At 39.0% G+C, this 22,162-nt stretch overlaps 1 protein-coding gene across 1 annotated transcript in view; it reads left to right on the top strand.

Annotated features, from left to right (window-relative positions):
* LOC139444152 (1-phosphatidylinositol 4,5-bisphosphate phosphodiesterase beta-1-like) overlaps window positions 1-22,162 on the top strand; it is a 150,840-nt gene that overhangs the window by 121,985 nt on the left and 6,693 nt on the right. Inside the window, exons 9-28 of the mRNA XM_071225050.1 lie at window positions 479-625; window positions 1,372-1,529; window positions 1,861-1,940; window positions 2,313-2,397; window positions 3,727-3,815; window positions 4,730-4,808; window positions 5,780-5,876; window positions 6,177-6,261; window positions 6,681-6,753; window positions 7,355-7,406; window positions 7,902-8,056; window positions 8,688-8,852; window positions 9,415-9,514; window positions 11,023-11,127; window positions 11,562-11,662; window positions 14,440-14,454; window positions 18,940-19,141; window positions 20,182-20,274; window positions 21,194-21,309; window positions 21,699-21,896. Of these exons, the coding sequence (XP_071081151.1) occupies window positions 479-625; window positions 1,372-1,529; window positions 1,861-1,940; window positions 2,313-2,397; window positions 3,727-3,815; window positions 4,730-4,808; window positions 5,780-5,876; window positions 6,177-6,261; window positions 6,681-6,753; window positions 7,355-7,406; window positions 7,902-8,056; window positions 8,688-8,852; window positions 9,415-9,514; window positions 11,023-11,127; window positions 11,562-11,662; window positions 14,440-14,454; window positions 18,940-19,141; window positions 20,182-20,274; window positions 21,194-21,309; window positions 21,699-21,896 (2,195 nt within the window). The remainder of the gene's footprint in view (window positions 1-478; window positions 626-1,371; window positions 1,530-1,860; window positions 1,941-2,312; window positions 2,398-3,726; window positions 3,816-4,729; window positions 4,809-5,779; window positions 5,877-6,176; window positions 6,262-6,680; window positions 6,754-7,354; window positions 7,407-7,901; window positions 8,057-8,687; window positions 8,853-9,414; window positions 9,515-11,022; window positions 11,128-11,561; window positions 11,663-14,439; window positions 14,455-18,939; window positions 19,142-20,181; window positions 20,275-21,193; window positions 21,310-21,698; window positions 21,897-22,162) is intronic.

Raw genomic sequence — 22,162 nt, 5'->3', positions numbered from 1 at the left:
TTTTGTTAGTATCTGGACTGGTAAGTCATTTGATGTTGTGATGACTGTGTTAATGTCCCCCTAGACAAGACACAACTATAGCACGGATTGCTTCACAGTAGAACACATGAACCTAACATAACAAATCAGTATTGATGTAGGCCACTCAGGTGATAGAATACGCAACCATGAAAATAACATACCTCTGTAAACATATTTACAGAATGTACTCCTTTATGAAATAATGTTAATATTTATTTGCTCAGAGAAAATAACAGCCCTTTTTTAATATTTTTTCAATCATAATCATTAGAGGTTGACATAGAAACGGAACTGTTAGACGTTCTGAATATGTCAGTTACTGTAGGTGTCCTGCAACTCATAACCAGATGAATTTTTGTTGTCATTATGTGAATGCCAGTGGCTGGAATATGTTTGTTATCATATTAATGGTAAAATAACCGTGACGATATATGGTATTTATCTCACATGGTTCCAGGGCACCTGTCACAGGAAGGGTTCCTCAAGTTCCTGATGAGCGATGACAACAACCTTGTTCCCCCCGAGAAGCTGGATCTCAGTGAGGATATGGACCAACCTCTGTCTCACTACTTCATCAATTCCTCACATAACACTTATCTCACAGGTAGGTCATACAGGATTTATCCCACTACCTACCAATATTTCACAGGTAGGTCATACAGGATTTGTCTCAACACTAATATCTCATGGGTAGGTCATACAGGGTTTGTTAGACACCAGTATCTCACAGGTAGGTCATACAGGATTTATCCCACTACCAATATTTCACAGGTAGGTCATACAGGATTTGTCTCAACACTAATATCTCATGGATAGGTCATACAGGGTTTGTTTAACACCAGTATCTCACAGGTAGGTCATACAGGATTTATCCCACTATCAATATCTCATTGGTAGGTCATACATGCTTTCTCTCAAAACCAATGTCTTATGGGTAGGTCATACATGCTTTCTCTCAACACCAATGTCTCATGGGTAGGTCATAAAGGGTTTGTTCAACACCAATATCTCATACAGGATTTATTCAACACCAGGATCTCACGAATAGGTCATACAAGATTTGCCTTATGACCAAAATCTCATGGGTTGGTCCTACAGGATTTGCCTCGACACCAATATCTCACGTCTAGGTTAGTTAGGGTTGTTCAACACCAATAGCTCACCAGTAGGTCACACAGAATCACACCAGTAGGTCATGGCCTCATGACCATTATCTCACTGGTAGGCCGTTCAGGATATGTCTCAACACCCATGTCTTAAAGATATGGCATACAGGATTTGTCTCAAGAAGAATCTAACAACTGGAAAATTTATGCATTAATTCACATACCTTGTCTTTTGCGGTTGTAGGTCACCAATTCACTGGCAAGTCGTCGGTGGAAATATATCGCCAGGTCCTGCTCAGTGGGTGTCGGTGTATTGAACTGGACTGTTGGGATGGCCGTGGACAAGATGAAGAACCAGTCATCACTCATGGCTTTACCATGTGTACAGAAGTACCATTCAAAGTAAGCACCAATCAAATGGCTTGTTACAGACATGTAACAATAGTAAGAACCAGTCAAATGGCTTGTTGCAAATGTGTAAAAGAAGCTTTCTGAGTAAGAACTAATCAAATGGTTCAATAGTTACAAACAGAAGCAGCGTTTAAGTAGGTGCCAATGTCAAATATTAAACCTGGACAGAAGTGGCATTCTAAGTAATCACCAATCAAATGACATCTTATAAGCATGTTTAAAGTATCCATGAGAGTGAGCACCAGTCAGATTGCCTGCGACACAGTGTAGACCAAGGTGGAGTCCCGTGAAATTCATGACATATGCTGATTGATGCTTACAGGATGTGATAGAGGCTATCGCAGAGAGTGCCTTCAAAACCTCGGACTATCCAGTAATTCTCTCCTTTGAAAACCATTGCACGTAAGTACTGATAACTGTTTTTATCTTTACCATTTCTGGGACGGTCCGGTAGCTTAGTGGTTAAAGTGTTCGATTCCTGACATGGGTACAATGTGTGAATGTTGCTGGAATATTGTTAAAAGTGGCGTAAAACCATACTCACTCCCTCTCTTTACAGTTTCCATTGGTGATAAAATGATGCAAAGCTTAGTAATTTACACAAGAATTTAAATAACATGAAGTGACATGGAAGTGACATGAAATGTAAAGTTACAAATCAATAGCAGAAAAGCAATTGTGTGGATTTTAATATAGCCAGTATTCTACTCTTGCATTTTGTTATTATCGACTCTTGAGAGAGTAGTGCTCCTTCACTGTTTCTGTATTTTTCAGTCCTCGCCAGCAAGCCAAAATGGCCCAGTATTGTCGGAGTATATTTGGAGAGATGCTGTTGACTGATATATTGGAGGAATATCCTGTAAGTTATGTTTTCCTGAGACGGGTAACGCGGGTACTTGGTTTGGGTGGGTCCCGAGTAGAATCCCGGTACCCACAGGACTACCTGGACCTGTGGCTGGTCATGTGATATATTGTTTAATGAAAAAAATTCACAAAAGCTCAGTGGTTTCACTACAAGTCGCTAATGTTTGCATTTCTTTCTGACAATGCACACATTCATTTTGACTTGTATATGTTTGAGTAAAGATAAAGCTTCAGTCAACTTCAGTGAACACATGATCTGATTGTTTGATATATATGTTTCTAAATAGTTTTAGCCATGCAGGGCTGCGGTAAAACAATCACCAATCAGACATTTTGTTCCCTACTCTTGAGACCTACAGCGGGTACATGGGTAGGGTCGGGTAATAGGGGGTCGGGTAAGAGGGGGTCGGGTACCAGGGTAGTAAATTTGGACTTGTCCCAGCCCTATTTTCCTTGACCACTTCTTGTCATGAGAAATGTCAGTGGAAGTTGGACTTAGAGTTACCTCCCCCTCATTCAGCAGCTCAGGTTTCTGCTACTCAATTCACTGCTAACTCCAGGACAGGCGATAGTCATGATCGTCAGCCTTGCTGACTTGGTTGATGCATGTCATCGTAACCCAATTGTGTGGATCGATGCTCATGATGTCAATGACTGGATTGTATGGTCCAGACTCCATTATTTACAGACTGCCATCATGAGTGTGGTGTTGAACAAGAAACAAACAAACAAAAGCATTCTATGTGACCAGTACACTTGGAAGTACAACTGCTACATGTACCTACAGTCCCCTGTAACCTGGAAGTCTGTGTCAAATGTCCTGGTTGGGTGGATTGATCCTTACAATTAGGAGATAAACATTCTGTGTTTTCAATGTAGTAACCCGTTAAATAACTGTGCTAAATTGAATTTGTCACTGAACTTGCAGCATCCCTTAGCCATTCTAGGATGGGCTTACCATGTGTTTCTATTCCACATTCCTTCGAATTTTTAACCATGCAATTTATACGTATGAAAAGATGTACATTTCTTGAAAACCATGTACCACAATTGTATTGACATGACATGTATATATATATATGCTGTACCTGCTGAGATGAATAAAGAGGGAAAATAAAAAAATAAAAAAATTTAACCTTGGTGTGTCAGCATCATACGCCAGCTTATGGGTGTCACCACATGTGTTATCGTTGATGACAAGACTCACTTTTTGCTTGACAAATTAAGCTGACTTGATTGAAATTCTGTTCTATGTTGTGTTCAATATTAAGTCCCTTACCCACTTTGTTTTTAAAGGATTTTTGAAGTCTTATTCCTGTTTCAGCTGGATCCAGGCGTTCACCTCCCATCACCAGAACTAATGAAGAGGAAGATACTTGTCAAAAACAAAAAGAAACATTTCCATAAAGGCAAGTTTATAGTTGTCTCATTGTACAGACATAACAAAGTAAATTTGTCTGATAACACAATCTTTAGGTGAAGAATCCAAAGGAAAAGTGTATTTTTAAAAATGAATGAATTATGATCCATAAAAAAGCAACATTACTTTTTAAAGCTGGTTGGATTTCAAAGCAAGAGGATTAAGATGTCTTGTCAAAAAGGTTTATATCTAAACCTGACTCTGTATGTTGATTTATCACTTTCTAAATCATAGAGTTATCTTCAATTAAAAAATGTATTTGCCATAATAAATCTATAAACAAGTTATTTGGAGAAGTATTGAAACCTTTTCAAAACTACTTTCTAGACACTTACGATTTATCACTTTTAAATAATACACCAATCAAAGATGCTAGAGCTATCTTACATAACCTTTCTATGTGTCTGCTGCTGTAAAAGAAATCTGTAATATACACAAGATAATATAGACTGACAATGTTTTTTTTATCTTAGTAGGGGTTGCTTGTAAAGATTACTTACAGATTGGTCTAGAAGTAGGCCGGGGGCGTGTATTGGACCAGGGTGCTTAAGGTCCAAGTACCGATAAAATAAGAGAAGTGAGAACACAAACAAATTGTCCTGTTTGTAGAGTCTTTACATAAATGTTTAGTTTTGTACTTACCAGCACCAGAAGAAGAAAAATCCACACCAACCAAAGGATCATCAAAAACCTCCGAGCCAAAGCCTAAAGTTGCTGAGGAGGTTGCAGAAGAGGTACCCTCTGTAGAGAAACCACAAGAAGATTCAGAGACAAAGACCATCACAAAGACTCTGTCAGTTTCTAGTGAGGGGGGTGGGGAGAAGGCAGAGGCTCATGAGGGTGGGGCAAAGACTGAAGGGGGTGGGGAGGAGGAGATTTTCAACAGTGAATCTGAATCGGAGGACAGCGAAGAGGAAGATGAAATTCCATCAGATATGATATCGGAGGAAGAGAAGAAGAGACGACAGCGGGTGAAGAAGGACAGGGTAAGAGAGAAGAAGTCTGGATTTTTTTGTTTCGAACTTTTTGCTCCAGCAACACTGCAAACAGGATATTGGTTATGATCGATTTCTAGCAGCTAATGGCTAATTATGTATATTTACCCCAATCCTTTGGATCAGTGGTTAAAATTAATTCATAAAAGAAAGATTTGTGGGTTATTTCCTCTATTGATGCAAATCAATTTTTTTTTCAATGCTGAAATTAATTCACAAACTTCATAGTAAATATGAAAAACTGTTCAAATTTTAAAACATATTAATAAGTATTTGTGGATCAGTTGATCCATAAACTAATTACAAGTTTATTGCCAAATAACTGCCTAGGGATGTTAGTAATATGGATAACAAGGCATACAGTAAATTGGACATTCAGTTTCAATTTCACAAGTTCTCAGTGGTAAATGTGTTTGCTCATCACACCAAAGACAAGGGATTGTTCCCTTCTTACTGCAAGTGACATGGTCTCGTGGACAGAGAAGGTCTGTGGTTCAATCCCCAGGCTGTGTCATACCAACAGACATTAAAATATGGTACTTGTTGTGACCCTGACTGGCATTTTGCACCAAATGGCTAAAACATGGTACTGGTTGTACCGGAGTGTACTATGTCTTGAGTGGGGTATCTGTGTGAACCTGCAGCATGGTGTGCTAGTGGACTAGCACTATAAAACGGCATATATCCGGCATGTTTAGAGTCGCATCCCTTGGGCATGCCAGAAACCTATGATTGTGGGCTCGAATCCCAGTTCGCTCCCGATTATGTTTCTAGATTTGTCAGCACCATACCCGTGCTCGTGGGTTTCACCGAATGGTAAACGTCTCAGACCTGCATCACTTCAGGCTTTCCTCCCACATTAAGCTGACACGCTGTGATATAACTGGAATACTGTTAAAAGCGACGTTAAACCCAACTCACTCACTCACTCATTTGATGTTATTTTGTTTGATGTTTACCAGGGCACGGCTGGGAAGGAAGCAGAAGCTGCCATGGAAATGTCACTCCTCGTCAACTATATACAGCCAGTGCATTTCCACGCCTTCGATGTATCAGATAGTGAGTCCCCCCAGTCCTTGTAGGGCTGAAATAGTGTTAAGATCTTACCACTGAGAATTGTGTAAGCCATGCTTTTCCCATCTATTTGTTTACAATACGTTTACTTGATTAACATTATTCAATATGGATAACCCAATTAACACCCTGTAAGAATTTGCAGTGAGAGAGCACTGTGTGGTTGTCTTAAGACGGGTAATTATTGTACAGGCCAAAATGTCATAGCTATATGATGATGCTGATGATGTTGAAAAAAATGCATGCACCTATTTACTTGCTTGACATATTTTATGTTTGTTTCAGAGCGTGATAGAAGTTACGAAATCTCATCCTTTGTGGAGACACAGGCTGCTAGTTTACTGAATCAGTACCCAGTGGAATTTGTCAAGTATCCTTACCTACAGTCAACCATGCTGTTGCAAACAGTGACACTGAAGTAATGTTAAAAGGCATTCCTAATGGTACAGCCTGGCTACCATAGCCCAGAAAGGCCTTATTTCTTGGTTTTAGATTTTTTCAGGAAACTTCTGTCAGAAAGGTAGGAAAAAAAGATATATTTAAACGGACTTATATTTTGTTTGGGTCTGAGTCTGAGAGGTTTTGAAAAAGGGGTTATGTCTATAAATAGAGCGCTGACAATTATAAAAATAACTTTTGTCATTTTCTTCTGGGTGAATAATGTGAAAATGGTAAAATACAATTCAAAGCAGGGTTATGCCATCATAATGAATGATTTTTATATACTTAGGTTGTTGGTGTAATATCAAGCTGTTAAAGTTTGGTTTGACTTTCTTTAACTCAATAAAGCTACAACAAACGTCAGTTAAGTCGAATCTACCCGAAAGGAACTCGAGTGGACTCCAGCAACTTCATGCCACAGGTATAATTAACCTTGCACTCTGTACAGTCCCCTTGCCAGGGGTATAAACCATGGTATTCTGTACTGTCACACCCTTGCCAGGGGTATAAACCATGGTACTCTGTACTGTCACATCCTTGCCAGGGGTATAAACCTTGCACTCTGTACAGTCACACCCTTCCCAGGGGTATAAACCATGGTACTCTGTACTCTGTACATGTTTAAATGTGCCTCTGTCTCACCAAGCAGAGAATGGGTACCCGATATGTGAAGTAGATGAAACAAGCCTCTAGCGCCCATAGGCAGCATGGATTGTATACTCCCCAGGGAGTTGAGAATGATAACTGGAATGCAAACAGATCCAGTGGTAAGGGAACAAATACAAATTTCGCAGATACTAGTACCTGGATACCTGTGGTATATAAAAGTATAATATCATAATCATAACATTCACTCACTCTATGTCTCACAAAAAGCACCAACTCAACGAGAACTCCATGCTTAATGTAATGTGGATCACATGGTCACAATGCCTGTTAGGCATAGATAGAATGTGGGAGGATTTATCCCTCCTCGAGGACACACATCAGAGTTGTATCATACTGATAATGTTTACTTTCAGATTTTCTGGAATGCGGGCTGTCAGCTTGTGGCACTGAACTTTCAAACTCTGGGTAAGGTTTTGTTGAACCGCAATCTTGTGTAGTTAGTGTGATGTCGATGGACATATTTCAATGAAAGAGTAACAGGATAACAATTCCGGTTTGAGTCAAGATCCAGACTTTTGTTCTTTCTTGCTTGGTAAGTGAACAAATGAAGCCATTTCTGATTGTTCTTTTGTTCTTTATAACATCTGAATTTTTTGTCTTGAGACACTCTCACTTTGAACATATTGTATGCATAACAGAGTGTGGAGTGAGAGTCGTCTCCCTTTAATTCAAGGACCATTGACCATTATATTATTTGTATATTATATTATTTTGAACATATTTGTTGATCAATACAAGTTTGTGTTGGTCAGAATTTAGAAAGTATTCTTCAGACTTTTTTCTCTACTTTGTATTAGTAGAGGTTTATGGATCCAGTAATCAATTTAAAATAGTTTTTCCTGAGGTGACCTATTGAGGATTTTGTCTAAGGCACTTTTGGTATTCTGGTTGTTATTGCAGATCTTCCAATGCAGTTGAACATGGGAACATTTGAATATAATGGTAGATCAGGATACATACTCAAACCAGACTTCATGCGTCGGAAAGATCGCCACTTTGACCCCTTTGCAGAGTCTACAGTAGACGGGATTGTTGCAGGCACTGTCAGCATGAAGGTAACACATGGAAACTGTGCTAGGTGCTTCAGCAAGTCCATTTTGTACCCTCATGTGTTTCATTGCTGTACGCTCACACAGTTGTTGCCAGGTCACCTCATCCACTCATACAGTTGTTGCCAGGCAACCTCATCTACTCATACACTTGTTGCTAGGTAACTTCATCCACTCTTACAGTTGTTGCCAGGCACCTCATCCACTGATATGTTTGTTGCAAGGCACCTCATCCACAAACACATTTGTTGCCCGGTAACCTCATCCACTCATACAGTTGTTACCAGGTAACCTCATCCACCCATACAGTTGTTGCCAGGTAACCTCATCCACTCTCATATGTTGCCAGGTAACCTCATCCACTCACACATTTGTTGCCAGGCAACCTCATCCACTCATACAGTTGTTACCAGGCAACCTCATCCACTCACACATTTGTTGCTAGGTAACCTCATCCACTCATACAGTTGTTACCAGGTAACCTCATCCACTCACACATTTTTTGCTAGGTAACCTCATCCACTCATACAGTTGTTACCAGGCAACCTCATCCACTCATACGTTTGTTGCCAGGTAACCTCATCCACTCATACGTTTGTTGCCAGGTAACCTCATCCACTCATACGTTTGTTGCCAGGTAATATCTGGACAGTTCCTGTCGGACAAAAAAGTGGGAACGTATGTTGAAGTGGACATGTATGGGTTGCCGACAGACACTGTCCGAAAGAAGTTCCGAACAAAAACCATTCCAGCTAACGGCATTAACCCTGTCTATGGTGAAGAGGCATTTGTTTTCAAAAAGGTAAATTTGTTGTCAATGCCATTACTTTTTACAGCTTCTTTCTTTTTTTGACAGAAAAGAACTCCATCTATCCTATTTTCATTCATTTCCAAAACTTCTGAATATTTCTTTCTGAGATTTTGACATCGTAAAACAGAGCTTAACTGCTGCATTTACTTTTATTTAGAGGTGATCTAATTTTTTGTAGGTGGAATAATATATTATGCATCACCGATGTTTTACATGAAATATGGGGTAGGTAGGGTGACAGTGGGTGTATATGAATTCTTCTTTTTAAATGTAACAATTGCCATCAATAGTATTTTGGGGTTTACAGCAACAAACTTGCTTGTCTATTTCTAAATCAGGGATGAGTATTCGGGTGGCCTTGTGGTTGAAGCATTTGCTTGTCCTGACCTAGCCCAGGTTTGATTCCCTATGTAGCTATGTTGTGTGAAGCCCATTTTTAGATCCCAGCCGTGATATTGCTGGAGTACATGTGTTGCTCGATCAGCGTGAAAGCCGACTCACTCTAAACAGGGCACTCTTGTGTGTGTAACCCTGGGTGTCATGATGATTTCAGGTTGTATTGCCCAACTTGGCAACTATACGTATTGGTGTGTTTGAAGAAACAGGGAAATTGATTGGACATAGAGTATTACCTGTTGAAGGACTACGACCAGGTCAGTATATTTACTCCTTAGTATTTCCTAGTAAGCATGTTCCAGTGTGTGTGATATTGGTCACTTGATGTTTTATAGTTGCACTGTTTAAACCAGAGACCATATACCGAGCGACAGGCTTCGGGGCTAGTTGGAGACTGAACACTACCGGTGTCCAACCCTTTCCATATTTATAAATGTTGACTTACGTTAGTTTTCTTGATTTGTGAGAGGACATTTATAACATATAAGTAACTATATGTATACGTTGACATTCTTGCGATTTAACGAACGGAAACATTGTACCACATATCCCATTGTTCTATCATCTAAAAATAAAATGGCGGCCTGCGAGAAATTCACAATTTATCCATTTTTCAGTACAACTTGCATTTTAAAGATGTAATGTTTGGATTGCTTTCTATGCTAAACGAGAGATAAATTTTAACAAATGATTTTTATTTTCAAAATAATAATAAAAAAAAATTAATCAGAACTAAATAGGATATCAATGAACAGAATTGTTTTAATTTAAATACAAAAATAATGTCTTTATCAACTTTACCATAATATATTTGTTGTGAATGATGATGATTTTTTTTGCCGTTTCTTTTAATTTTTGTTGTTGTACACCATTCAATAATAAATCAATTACCAGATTCTCATCCAACTTTTTAGAAAAAGTTATAAAGAGTGTTCAATATTTATCTGGACGTTTATCTGATTTATTAATTGTATTCAAAACTTCATTCATTACTGTTAACATTAACTGATTAGCAGATCGCTCCAACACACTGTTATTTACAACAACAGTGATCAGATTACCACTATTGGTGCTTCGAAAGTAACATTTTTTGACAGAGAATGGATACATATATCATAAATGACATTTTAAATTGTTAATAGTCATATTTTTTGTAGTTTGACTCACTGTTGTGTTGTTGACTCCATGCATTTATCATATACACCACAGAACAAGCAAAAACTATCGGTAAAAAATTACAACTGTTGAAATATAGGTCAAAAGTATGCAATAAAAGTCAAATGTTACAAATAAAGTATGAAATGTTACTAATAAAGGTCACACTACAAAACAAATCCATGCCATATGGAAGAAAGAACCATATGTACTACAGAACATCAGGATGTACAAATAAAGGACAGTGTTGACAATAAACTCCAGATGGTACTTCAAGTTTTACAACATTTCGATTTTATTGGCTTGTTCTGTGGTGTATATGATTAATACATGCAGTGAGAAACACAACAGTGAGGTGCACAATGTATAACATCATTCAACATGTATATACATGTTCAAATTACATCAAGCGTATCGTCATCGTCACCAGAAAACTGTTGATAGGGTAACCTAGTGGTTGAAGCATTGAAATCCATTTCTGACACCCTTTAATATTTGGTGGAATGTTGCTACACTCACTCACTCACTCACTCACTCACTCATATTATTCTAAACTCACTCACTCACTCACTCACTCACCCTCACTCACTCATATTATTCTAAATTTCAGGTTACCGCCATATTCCGCTCCGTAATGAATGTAACCAGCCACTGCCGTTGCAGACTCTGTTTGTTCACCTCAGCGTCAATGACTACGTTCCTGATGCATTTGCTGGTATGTCAACATCTTAAAGTTTTTAACTTGGCTGCTCAGTGAGGATAACTGGGTAGAATGTTTTAGATCTGCAACATGATGCGTATTTGATGGCCAAAATGGCCTCCAGGTATGGATTGTGCTTTGATGGGTAATTTCAAAGTCAATCATTGTTCTCCTACATTATTATTATGTACATGAAAGAGTGAGTCTTATCCAGACTTTGGGATCAATTGTTGGGTCACAAGAGAGTTTCATCCCTTAGCTGTAACAGGATCAGCTCAACTTGGCATCCAGGATATGATTATGATCCCTGATTTTTCAGCACTACACACATGTTCCCAGGCCTTCATAATATTCGTCACTTTGGACTCTCCACCCACCTTTCGGCTGCATGCCGTGATATAACTAAACAGCCTGTTCATACCCTTTGATTCCAACTCACTTCCTTTCAGGCTTTGCCGATGCGTTGTCCAACCCACGCGAGTACTTGTCAAAACAACTCATGGCAGAGAAACACGCCCAGCAGATGGCAGTTCTGTTTGACGATGACGGGGTAAGTCAAAACAGTTTTACAAATTTTGCTTGTCAGAGACAATTTCATGCATTTGCAAAAATCACTTTCCTTTGAAAAAGGTGTATTTTGGTGATGACGTTTATGACAGGGTTTGTGATGTCCTGGTCACATGTAAATCACAAGTGTACTCGTGTACTCAGCCCCCAGTATATAGTGGGAGTATCACGTGGTCGGTCTATCATTAACCTTCTTTCAGCGTTCTGTATATTTTGATAAGACTTGCTGCATCTTTTTATGACTATCAACTATTTTTAATGCCTGACTAGACCTTTAGAATAGTCTCTTGTTTGCAAAAAAACACATCTTGATCTAAAAAATGTATTCGAACTATTTCATTTTGCACACTGGTTTTGCATGATCAGTGTTTGAGCTAGTGTGGAGCCTGGATATTGCCCCAGACAGTGAGACGCACACAGGCCGGTTGGCTGTCCTAGCAAGGTGACCGCAATGAATGGATGGATGACGTCACATGCTTCCATGATAACTGAGCCTGCCTGATGAGCAAAATGTATACAAAAACAAACTAAATCAAATCTGTTTAATATTAATTAACGTGGTATCCATTTCTCCAAGTAGAATGGCTCGTTTTTTTAAAAGAAAGCATTTATGCGCCAAGTATAGTCCAGGAGACTCGCAGGCTATCAGTTCCATTTAATTATGTTCCTCAATCTGTCAGATTGCAGCACACATTCATGTTACAAGACGTAAAAAAAAGCATTGAAACATGGCCGCCGCTACCTGTAGTTTAAAACATTGAAAATGGACGCCACTACCTGTAGTTTAAAACATTGAAAATGGACGCCACTACCTGTAGTAGAAAACATTGAAACATGGACACCACTACCTGTAGTATGAAACATTGAAACATGGACGCCGCTACCTGTAGTTTAAAACATTGAAACATGGACGCCACTACCTGTAGTATAAAACATTGAAACATGGCTGCCACTACCTGTAGTATGAAACATTGAAACATGACCGCCACTACTTGTAGTATGAAACATTGAAACATGGACGCCGCTACCTGTAGTTTAAAACATTGAAACATGGCCGCCTCTACCTGTAGTATAAAACATTGAAACATGGCTGCCACTACCTGTAGTATGAAACATTGAAACATGACCCCCACTACCTGTAGTTTAAAACACTGAAACATGGCCGCCACTACTTGTAGTATAAAACATTGAAACATGGACGCCACTACCTGTAGTATTAAACATTGAAACATGGACGCCACTACCTGTAGTTTAAAACATTGAAACATGGCCGCCACTACCTGTAGTTTAAAACACTGAAACATGGCTGCCACTACCTGTAGTATGAAACATTGAAACATGGCCGCCACTACCTGTGGTATAAAACATTGAAACATGGCCGCCGCTACCTGTAGTATGAAACATTGAAACATGGACGCCACTACCTGTAGTATGAAACATTGAAACATGGACGCCGCTACCTGTAGTTTAAAACATTGAAACATGGACGCCACTACCTGTAGTATAAAACATTGAAACATGGCTGCCACTACCTGTCGTATGAAACATTGAAACATGGACGCCACTACCTGTAGTATGAAACATTGAAACATGGACGCCGCTACCTGTAGTTTAAAACATTGAAACATGGACGCCACTACCTGTAGTATAAAACATTGAAACATGGCTGCCACTACCTGTAGTATGAAACATTGAAACATGACCGCCACTACCTGTAGTTTAAAACATTGAAACATGGCCGCCACTACTTGTAGTATAAAACATTGAAACATGGACGCCACTACCTGTAGTATTAAACATTGAAACATGGCTGCCACTACCTGTAGTTTAAAACATTGAAACATGGCCGCCACTACCTGTAGTTTAAAACACTGAAACATGGCCGCCACTACCTGTAGTATGAAACATTGAAACATGGACGCCGCTGCCTGTAGTTTAAAACATTGAAACATGGCCGCCACTACCTGTAGTATGAAACATTGAAACATGGCCGCCACTACCTGTAGTTTAAAACATTGAAACATGGACGCCACTACCTGTAGTATTAAACATTGAAACATGGCCGCCGCTACTGTAGTTTAAAACATTGAAACATGGACGTCGCTACATGTAGTTTAAAACATTGAAACATGGCCGCCACTACCTGTAGTATTAAACATTGAAACATGGCCGCCACTACCTGTAGTATGAAACATTGAAAAATGGCCGTCGCTACTGTAGTTTAAAACATTGAAACATGGACGCATGCACTACCTGTAGTTTAAAATATTGAAACATGGCCGCCACTACCTGTGGTATGAAACATTGAAACATGGCTGCCACTACCTGTAGTATGAAACATTGAAACATGGACGCCGCCACCTGTAGTTTAAAACATTGAAACATTGACGCCACTACCTGTAGTATTAAACATTAGAATATGGGTGCCATTACCTGTGGTATAAAACACTGAAACATGGACGCCACTCCCTGTAGTATTAAATTTTGGAATATGGCTGCCATTACCTGTTATATAAAATATTGGAATCTCCCCACAACATGGCCACCTAGCTCAAATACGGCATGAATAAATCTGTGAGAAGATGAATAAATTTGCACTTATTTTTTGCATACAGTTGCCTCACTACTATGTTTGAAAATATTTGCACAGCAAAGTTAATTTGCTCTTTCAACACTTATTTTCAAATTGTTTATGAGTTGAGAGAGATTTCGTTAATCAGGTTCTTTTAATTAATTCCCGTTTATCCTCTTGTCTATTAGGATGAGCCGTTGGACGTAAGTGCTAGTTGGCCTGGACATGTGTGTCATGTTTTTTTTGTCATGCGGATTGTTGGAAGTGGACACAAAGGAAGGATTGAAATATTTTATAGAATTTGAAAATTGATAACTATAACAAAACTGTCAAATTTTTTAGCAGTTTATATCATGTGACTTGGTTTATGGATCGACAAACAATAAATGCTACAAATATGGAATTAATATTCCAAAATATTATCAAAATTCTTTCCTACTCATCTGTTCAATAATAAAAAAAATAATGAGATAGATATGAGAAGGGAAATAACTCTGTCATAAAAATAAGCACCCCACAAACAGAATGTTTTTCACTTTTGGGTTATTTTTGTTTCCTCCTACTGATCTTACATTTCAGTGTTCTATATGATTTACTTTTCATTTCATCTTTATACATTTTCCGCCTCATCGGTTCAAACAACATCTGTAAACCAAGTATTGAAAATATTAAGGCAAAGCTTTACATTTGATTTAATATAAAGTTAACTGTCATAGTTCTGTGAATACTATCGATTCATATATCATTTGAACCAGGGATTGCTCTCATTCTTAAGGTTCTTCATGCCATTTGGTAAATTTATCAAATGATGTACAAGGAATATAATTTTATACGAAGGGGTAATTCTATAAATTCTTTCAAAGCCTTCTGTTTGTCCATTTGACCGATCATTATAAAGTGATGTTTTCATTGTATGCATGTGCGATTACAGAGTCTTGTCTAAACACAAGGAATGACATACCCTGAGGTATATGCAACCCTTTACCCCAGCCCAGCATATTAACCCTCATCTGTCCACTTGACCCACATGATGATGTGTATGCGAGACACATACATCGTCTTATGTTGTCTACACACTGGCCCGTTACTTACCATGTTGTGCATGATGAATATCATCCTATAATCTCATGTTATGTGCGTGGACAAGTGAATTAAGACATTCCTTAACATTAATGTGAACAATTTGCATTCTTACCAAAGAGTTCTCAAGTAAAATGACAAGAGAGTACTACATGTACCAGATGATTTATAGTATTTACCCCCTGAATTATGCTTATTAACCAGGCCTCAAAGTTTGAATTTTTACCAAGTAGCCATATGCCACAAGTATTTTTTTCCAGGTAGCCAATGTTAAAATCAAGAAGTTAAGCCAATATTGTAGGTAGCCAAAAGCATTTGAAATTATGTTTATCAAATAACTATTATAATATGTATAAGTTATAGCAATTGCCTTTGAAATTGTATATTAGTTGAAACTGTACTTGATTTTTGTTACTATTGACTCAAGCAATGATACAATTTTACTAGATAATATAGGTATATCCTTGCTTATCCATTGAGCATTGTATTTATGTATTTTGGTTCATTGTCAACTTTAGGAGGAATTATTTGTTCAATTATTAGTAGACATGTTTTCCAAGATCAGCTGTTATTGAGTTTTGTGTCTACAGATGTGTAGCAATAAAATGTAGGTAGTCGCCACAAGATAATTTTCAAGGTAGTCATTTGGCTACCTCTGAATTTTAGACAGTCAACAAACTCAAATTTAGGTTGCATTGGCGACCATTTTAGTTGCAACTTTGAGGCCTGTTAACTGACTTATGGAGTATATGGCATACACACCATGGATGATACCGCATGTAACTGTGCAGAGTTGCATCCCTTAGTCGTGCTAGATCTGATGATTGTGGGTTTGAATCCCACATACCTCATTTTGATTCTTGGTTTGCCAGAACCATATCCTTACTTGATGGTTTTTGTCAGAGGAAATGATCTAGGACCTGCTTCCCTTTGGACCTACCCTCAAATTAAGCTAACAAGCTGAAGAAACTGTTAAAAGTCCATTCACATCAATACATCAGCTCTAGATTACATCTTTGTGGCAAAGAGGGGACTATAACGGTCTAGCTGTTAGTGCCAATGTCTGCCATACCCAAGAGCTGAGTTTGAATCCTGGTACACTGAGTCAAGTTTTGTTTTCTGTGTAATGAGCTGTTACCCTTTATATAATGACTATGGCCTCGTTCTCTGGTTGCACATTGATATTTATGTACTTATATATAAATATCACAGATTAGATATGTTAGACAGAGTGTAGACAATATACTAGAAGTTAGATTAGTGTAGAGAAGTATTTTACTGTTGAAAGATCCTTTGAGGTGAAATTCAATGTTTCTGTAGTGTGTTTGATATGTTTTTCATATACAGATATATATATTACTCTTAAAGTCAAGAGTTACTGGAGTCAAATAACTCATATGTTGTCTGTTACAAATATTTTAACAGTGTGGATTCAATCTGTGTCACCTGTTGAAATATACATGTTATAGATGCCAAATGTGTGTCAAACTTTGTTGTGTTTTTTCGATAAGTGTATGCATGTTATATTTGGAAGTTTTTTGTAATGGTTAATCCTAAAACTGTTGTTCAAGTGTTGTTTCAACATTGAGATTTGTTATTACAAATAGTCCTTGTGACATCATCTGTTCCAGATTCAAGGTCATTTGAATGTACACACATACATTTGACTGTCTATAGCATTGGTATTAATTTATTAAACTGTTAGTCAACCATGATAAGTAGGTGACTTGCTTCCCTTTGCGAAGTCTGTATTACTTGGTGTTTGATATTGGGGAAATGGGTCCAAGTGGGTTTGGTTCCATATTTCTCTTATATGAAATGGTCCATAGTAGATTGATATTAGCGTGAGAGTAACTCTTTTACTTGTCAGTATAAGAAATAATCGAAGCACTATTTCTTACATAAATTAGATTTCAAGCTGAAATAGCATAACATTCAAAAGACTTTCTTCCTCTTGATCATTCATCCTGCTGAGAATTCTTTTCTTTTTTCAGTTTTATTCTAATTTAACCACATTCTCTTTGACCAAGTAATAAAACTAAGGCAGTAGGCAATTGTTTAAGTTTTGGTCTTCAAACACATATTTATGAGGGGTGGATCCCCAATAACCAATGCAGAAGTAACAGATTTGGAAATGGCCACAAAGCCTGTAGGACAAAGATTGTCTGAGGAATTTCACTGTCCAAATTTTTAGTATTTTTAAATTACATTCAGGAGGTGTAGCCTCAGATTGCTATATGGAAAGATGCCTAGTTGAATATATATGCCCTAATGGCTTGGCGTGTTGCTCATAATGTTGATATTTCACAGCCTGATATAGCCTCTATCCTGCAGTGGCATTGCCCTACACCCCTGGCCAGATATATCTGTGATACTGCCCTACACCCCTGGCCAGATATATCTGTAATACTGCCCTACACCCCTCCCCAGATATATCTGTAATACTGCCCTACACCCCTGCCAAGTTATATCTATAATACTGCCCTACACCCCTGCCAAGTTATATCTGTGATACTACCCTACACCCCTGCCCAGATATATCTGTAATACTGCCCTACACCCCTGCCCAGATATATCTATAATACTGCCCTACACCCCTGCCAAGTTATATCTGTGATACTACCCTACACCCCTGCCCAGATATATCTGTAATACTGCCCTACACCCCTGCCCAGATATATCTATAATACTGCCCTACACCCCTGCCAAGTTATATCTGTAATACTGCCCTATACCCCTGCCAAGTTATATCTGTAATACTGCCCTACACCCCTGCCCAGATATATCTATAATACTGCCCTACACCCCTGCCAAGTTATATCTGTAATACTGCCCTACACCCCTGCCAAGTTATATCTGTAATACTGCCCTACACCCCTGCCAAGTTATATCTGTAATACTGCCCTACACCCCTGCCCAGATATATCTGTAAAACTGCCCTACACCTCTGCCCAGATGTATCTATTATACTACCCAAACATGCTTTACCTACCCTGATATGGATGTAATACTGCCCTGCCTCTCTTCCTCTGATATATCTGTAACTATCTGTAAAACTACAGCCCTCCCCCAGGAATACCTGCAGCACTGTCCAACATCTTTCACAAACGCACACCCTCAACCCCAATCCTCCTAAACAACTATTAAATTGCCACATGATATATACAACTGTCGTAATACCCTCTGTCCTCTCCCCTATGTTTATTATAATATAACACTATTTAATCCTAGGTAGTTTTGTTAGCATGAAATAGCTACCTGGTTAAGCATGAATGTTAACTCTAGCCTAGAACCAAATTCTGAATAATGTTTTTTTCATGTGAGGAAAACAAAGATTTGAATTTATCTTTTTTCAAGCCTGAAAAGAATAGATATGATGCACTTAAGTTGTTTGATGTATGGAAAGTACCATTTGTTATGATACATCAATATTTACTGACATTGTGAATGGATAACCATAATCTTCATTTTTTTCCAAAGTCATTGTTTTCTATGAAATATAATCCGTACTCATTGTTAGAAAGCTTATCTCATAACATTTTTTAATTGCACTTATGGTTATTTTTATTGTACTTACCAATATATAAAGAAAACCTCTCTACTTTTAGGAAGGAACACAAGATGTTCCCGAGAAAGGACCACAACGCGTAGACTCAGTACTGAGTAGGAAAAGTGTGACCAATTCAAGTGTAAAGACGGGCACTTCAGCATCACAGATCGGTAAACAGATTCCTCAGACAGTACCAGAAAGGACGTTGGTCAAGCAGGAGAGTACACAGTCTGGAGCAAGCCAGAGCAGTGGAAGTCCAGGTGAGCTTCAGTCCCTTACATTATCATGTGAAATAATGTGAGTGAGTGAGTGAGTGAGTGAGTGAGTATGGTCTTACGCCGCCTTTAGCAATATTTAAGTAATATCACGGCAGGGGACACCAGTAATGAGCTTCACACATTGTACCCATGTTGGGAATCGACCCTTGTTCTTTGGAGTGACGAACGAACACTTTAACCACTAGGCTATCCGACCTCCACTCAAATAATGTAAATTTCTTTTGTCATATCATATCATATTGAGGTATAGCTATGCCATTTTGAACTGTTTCGTCATCTACATAATTCGGTTGTGATATTCGTGGTTGAGTGTGTTTTAAGGGATCCTCTAGTGACAACTGTGTGAAAGGGGATGTTGGGTAGCCAAGGAGTTCAAGTGTTTGCTGGTCATGATAAAGATCTGGGTTTTGTGCTTTACATTGTGTGAAGACCATTCTTTGTGTACTCTGATGTGATCTTGATGGCAGAAAACCATATTTACACTCTCATTGCTCTTGGGTAGGAGAGTTGTATGAATTCTGTGGCAGAATGAGGGTGGGGTGGTTCCAGTGTGTGCCATGGCTGATTGTGGGTCATACCCTGACAGATGGTTTGCAAGGTGCAGAGTCAACCTTCACACACCATTATCATATAATAATAAGCCATTTATATTGTGCATCTCTCCACACCACTCAATGGCATGATCAAAGCGCTATTATTACCCCGGTCACTGGATCAGTGTGCACTGAACTATCATTCTCAGCTCCCTGGGGAGTATACAACCCAAGCTGCCTGTTAGAAAGTGAACTACATTGCCATCACATCATACGAGGTACCCATTCACTGCGGAATACACAGACGCACATTTCAAACAAAGTCCCTTGCCCAAGGAGACACCACATGTGTTACATTTGCTTGAGGAATAGTGTTGAATGTAGTGCAAAACAGTATTCACTCACTCACTCTTCAGTTTTTAGACTACAAGTATTCATTCCATAGTCAAGTGACCCCTCAGCATTAAGTCCCATGTTGATGTGTTCCAGCGCCCAGTGGCCTGACCCGCATTCCCTCCTCTCACCCGGGAGTCGAGAACGGGACATCCTCCGTCTCGGTGGCCCAGACAACAAAACTCAATGGTAAGTAAAAACATTTATTACCTACAAGGGCAACCACATGTGCCGTAGGGTCATATCACTTCACGAGACAAGAGTGTATTGTTTCCATCATCCGGACGGCATTGCTGACATCATTCGAATCTTATTGGGATGTGAGGTCGGAATGACGTAACACTAGGAATGACATCATAGCTGAAAATTGATGATGTCATTTGACAAATTGTGGTTTTCTAGGACAGCGGCGGTGATCCGTGAAAAAAAAGTTTCTAAATTCCTCTCTGTATGTAGACATCTTCGGTAATAAATATCACTCTTGCTCGGGAAATACCAAAATTTTGACACTCATTTTGTAAACATACTATGACATGAACACTCATATAATATCCTCTATGTATGTCAAAATGTTTACAGTATGTGGGGAGAAGGAAATTCCTACAGAATCAGATCCCTGCGGACTTGTCAGAGGCTCCTGAAATACGAGTGGGTATAAGTGTATGGAGAAGGACTGTCTAGAGTAGGACTGTCTAGACTCAGCCTTAGCCTGTCTGATGTGGTCATTCCCCAACAGCAGGGATCTTAGCGCATGTATTAGTGCCGAGTGTCAACAAAGAGACAGTCCTCCTCATCTTTCAGAAGAGAACCTCAGTATCTCATGCTTGTCATTACCACGTTTGGGGTTGGGTGTTAACATGTCTGTTGTGACCAGTATGTCATCACATGCCCCTACAGCTTTAACAGTTCATCATTCCATCAACCATTTTGTGGGGCAGATGGGATGTCAACTGTTGGTGGATTTAGTTGGTCTGAGGTGACATAATTACCTGGCAGAGCTGCTACCCCTAGCTGCCAGGACTGGCCAGCCAGTTATGTTCAAAGCAACCTTAACTCACTGACTGTCTTTAACCTAACTGATCCACCATGAATCATGGCTTGATTTCAGATCCTGAAATTCTGACGCCCACCCCTTTGTCTGCCCTGAAGCAGCAGAAACCGTATCTAAAGGTTGCAGGGAAGCGGGACAAGGAACTTGAATCATTGCGGAAAAAACATGAAAAGGTAGGATTTCAAATTCATGTAAAATTACATTTTACAGTAGCTTTGTTGATAACATTACAATTTAGCTGTTTCATCAAATACATGTAATGCAATACTTTTGATCAAACGGAAATATTTTTCAAAGATGCTTTCAACTCACTCACACACTCTCACTGATTCCTTTGCATGCAGTCCAATATGAGAAGCATCTGAACTCCCTGGTGGGGTTGGGTAGCCAAGTGGTTGTAGCATTCACTCATCACGCCAAAGGCACATGTTCAATTCAGCACATGAGTACAATGTAGAAAGTGGTGTCCCCTTCAGTGATTTAGCTGGAATATTGCTATTAAAGGGGGCGTAAAACCATACATACACACTCACTCCTGAACTTCCTTGCCTATTTTTTGCAGGCCCAGGAGAACATGATCGACCAGCAGGCCCAGCAGATAGAAAAGGTGGCCTCCAGTCAGGAGAAGGCTGCCCGGGCACTGGACAAGACACACTGTAAGCTGCTCAAGAAAGCCGGGAAGATGGGACAGGGTCTCGGGGAGGTCCAGGCCAAGTGCTTTGAGGAGAAGACTCAGTTTGATAAGGACAGAGAACAACAGGTGGGTCACCTCCCAACATTCTAGTATGACTACTGAGTGCTTTAATCTCAGGCAGTTGTTTAAATGGCATAAAAACTAGGCTTTAGCAAGTTCGTCTGTGGGGATTCCGGGTTGGAATCTGTCCCTAATAATTTAACCTTGACATAAGTCGACTATCAGGTAAGACTTGGGACATAGGACATTGCACATTTTATAAATCACTAGTTTGTCTGGTCAAGACTAAATTAGTACTAGTATATTGTTGTCTTCAGAGTTTAATTAATATT

The sequence above is a fragment of the Haliotis cracherodii genome, unplaced genomic scaffold, assembly GCF_022045235.1.
Source record: "Haliotis cracherodii isolate W230 unplaced genomic scaffold, xgHalCrac1.p SCAF_5, whole genome shotgun sequence".
Classification (NCBI taxonomy): domain Eukaryota; kingdom Metazoa; phylum Mollusca; class Gastropoda; order Lepetellida; family Haliotidae; genus Haliotis; species Haliotis cracherodii.
Note: the sequence above shows the minus strand (reverse complement) of the source record. Positions and strands in the feature narration are given on the sequence as shown.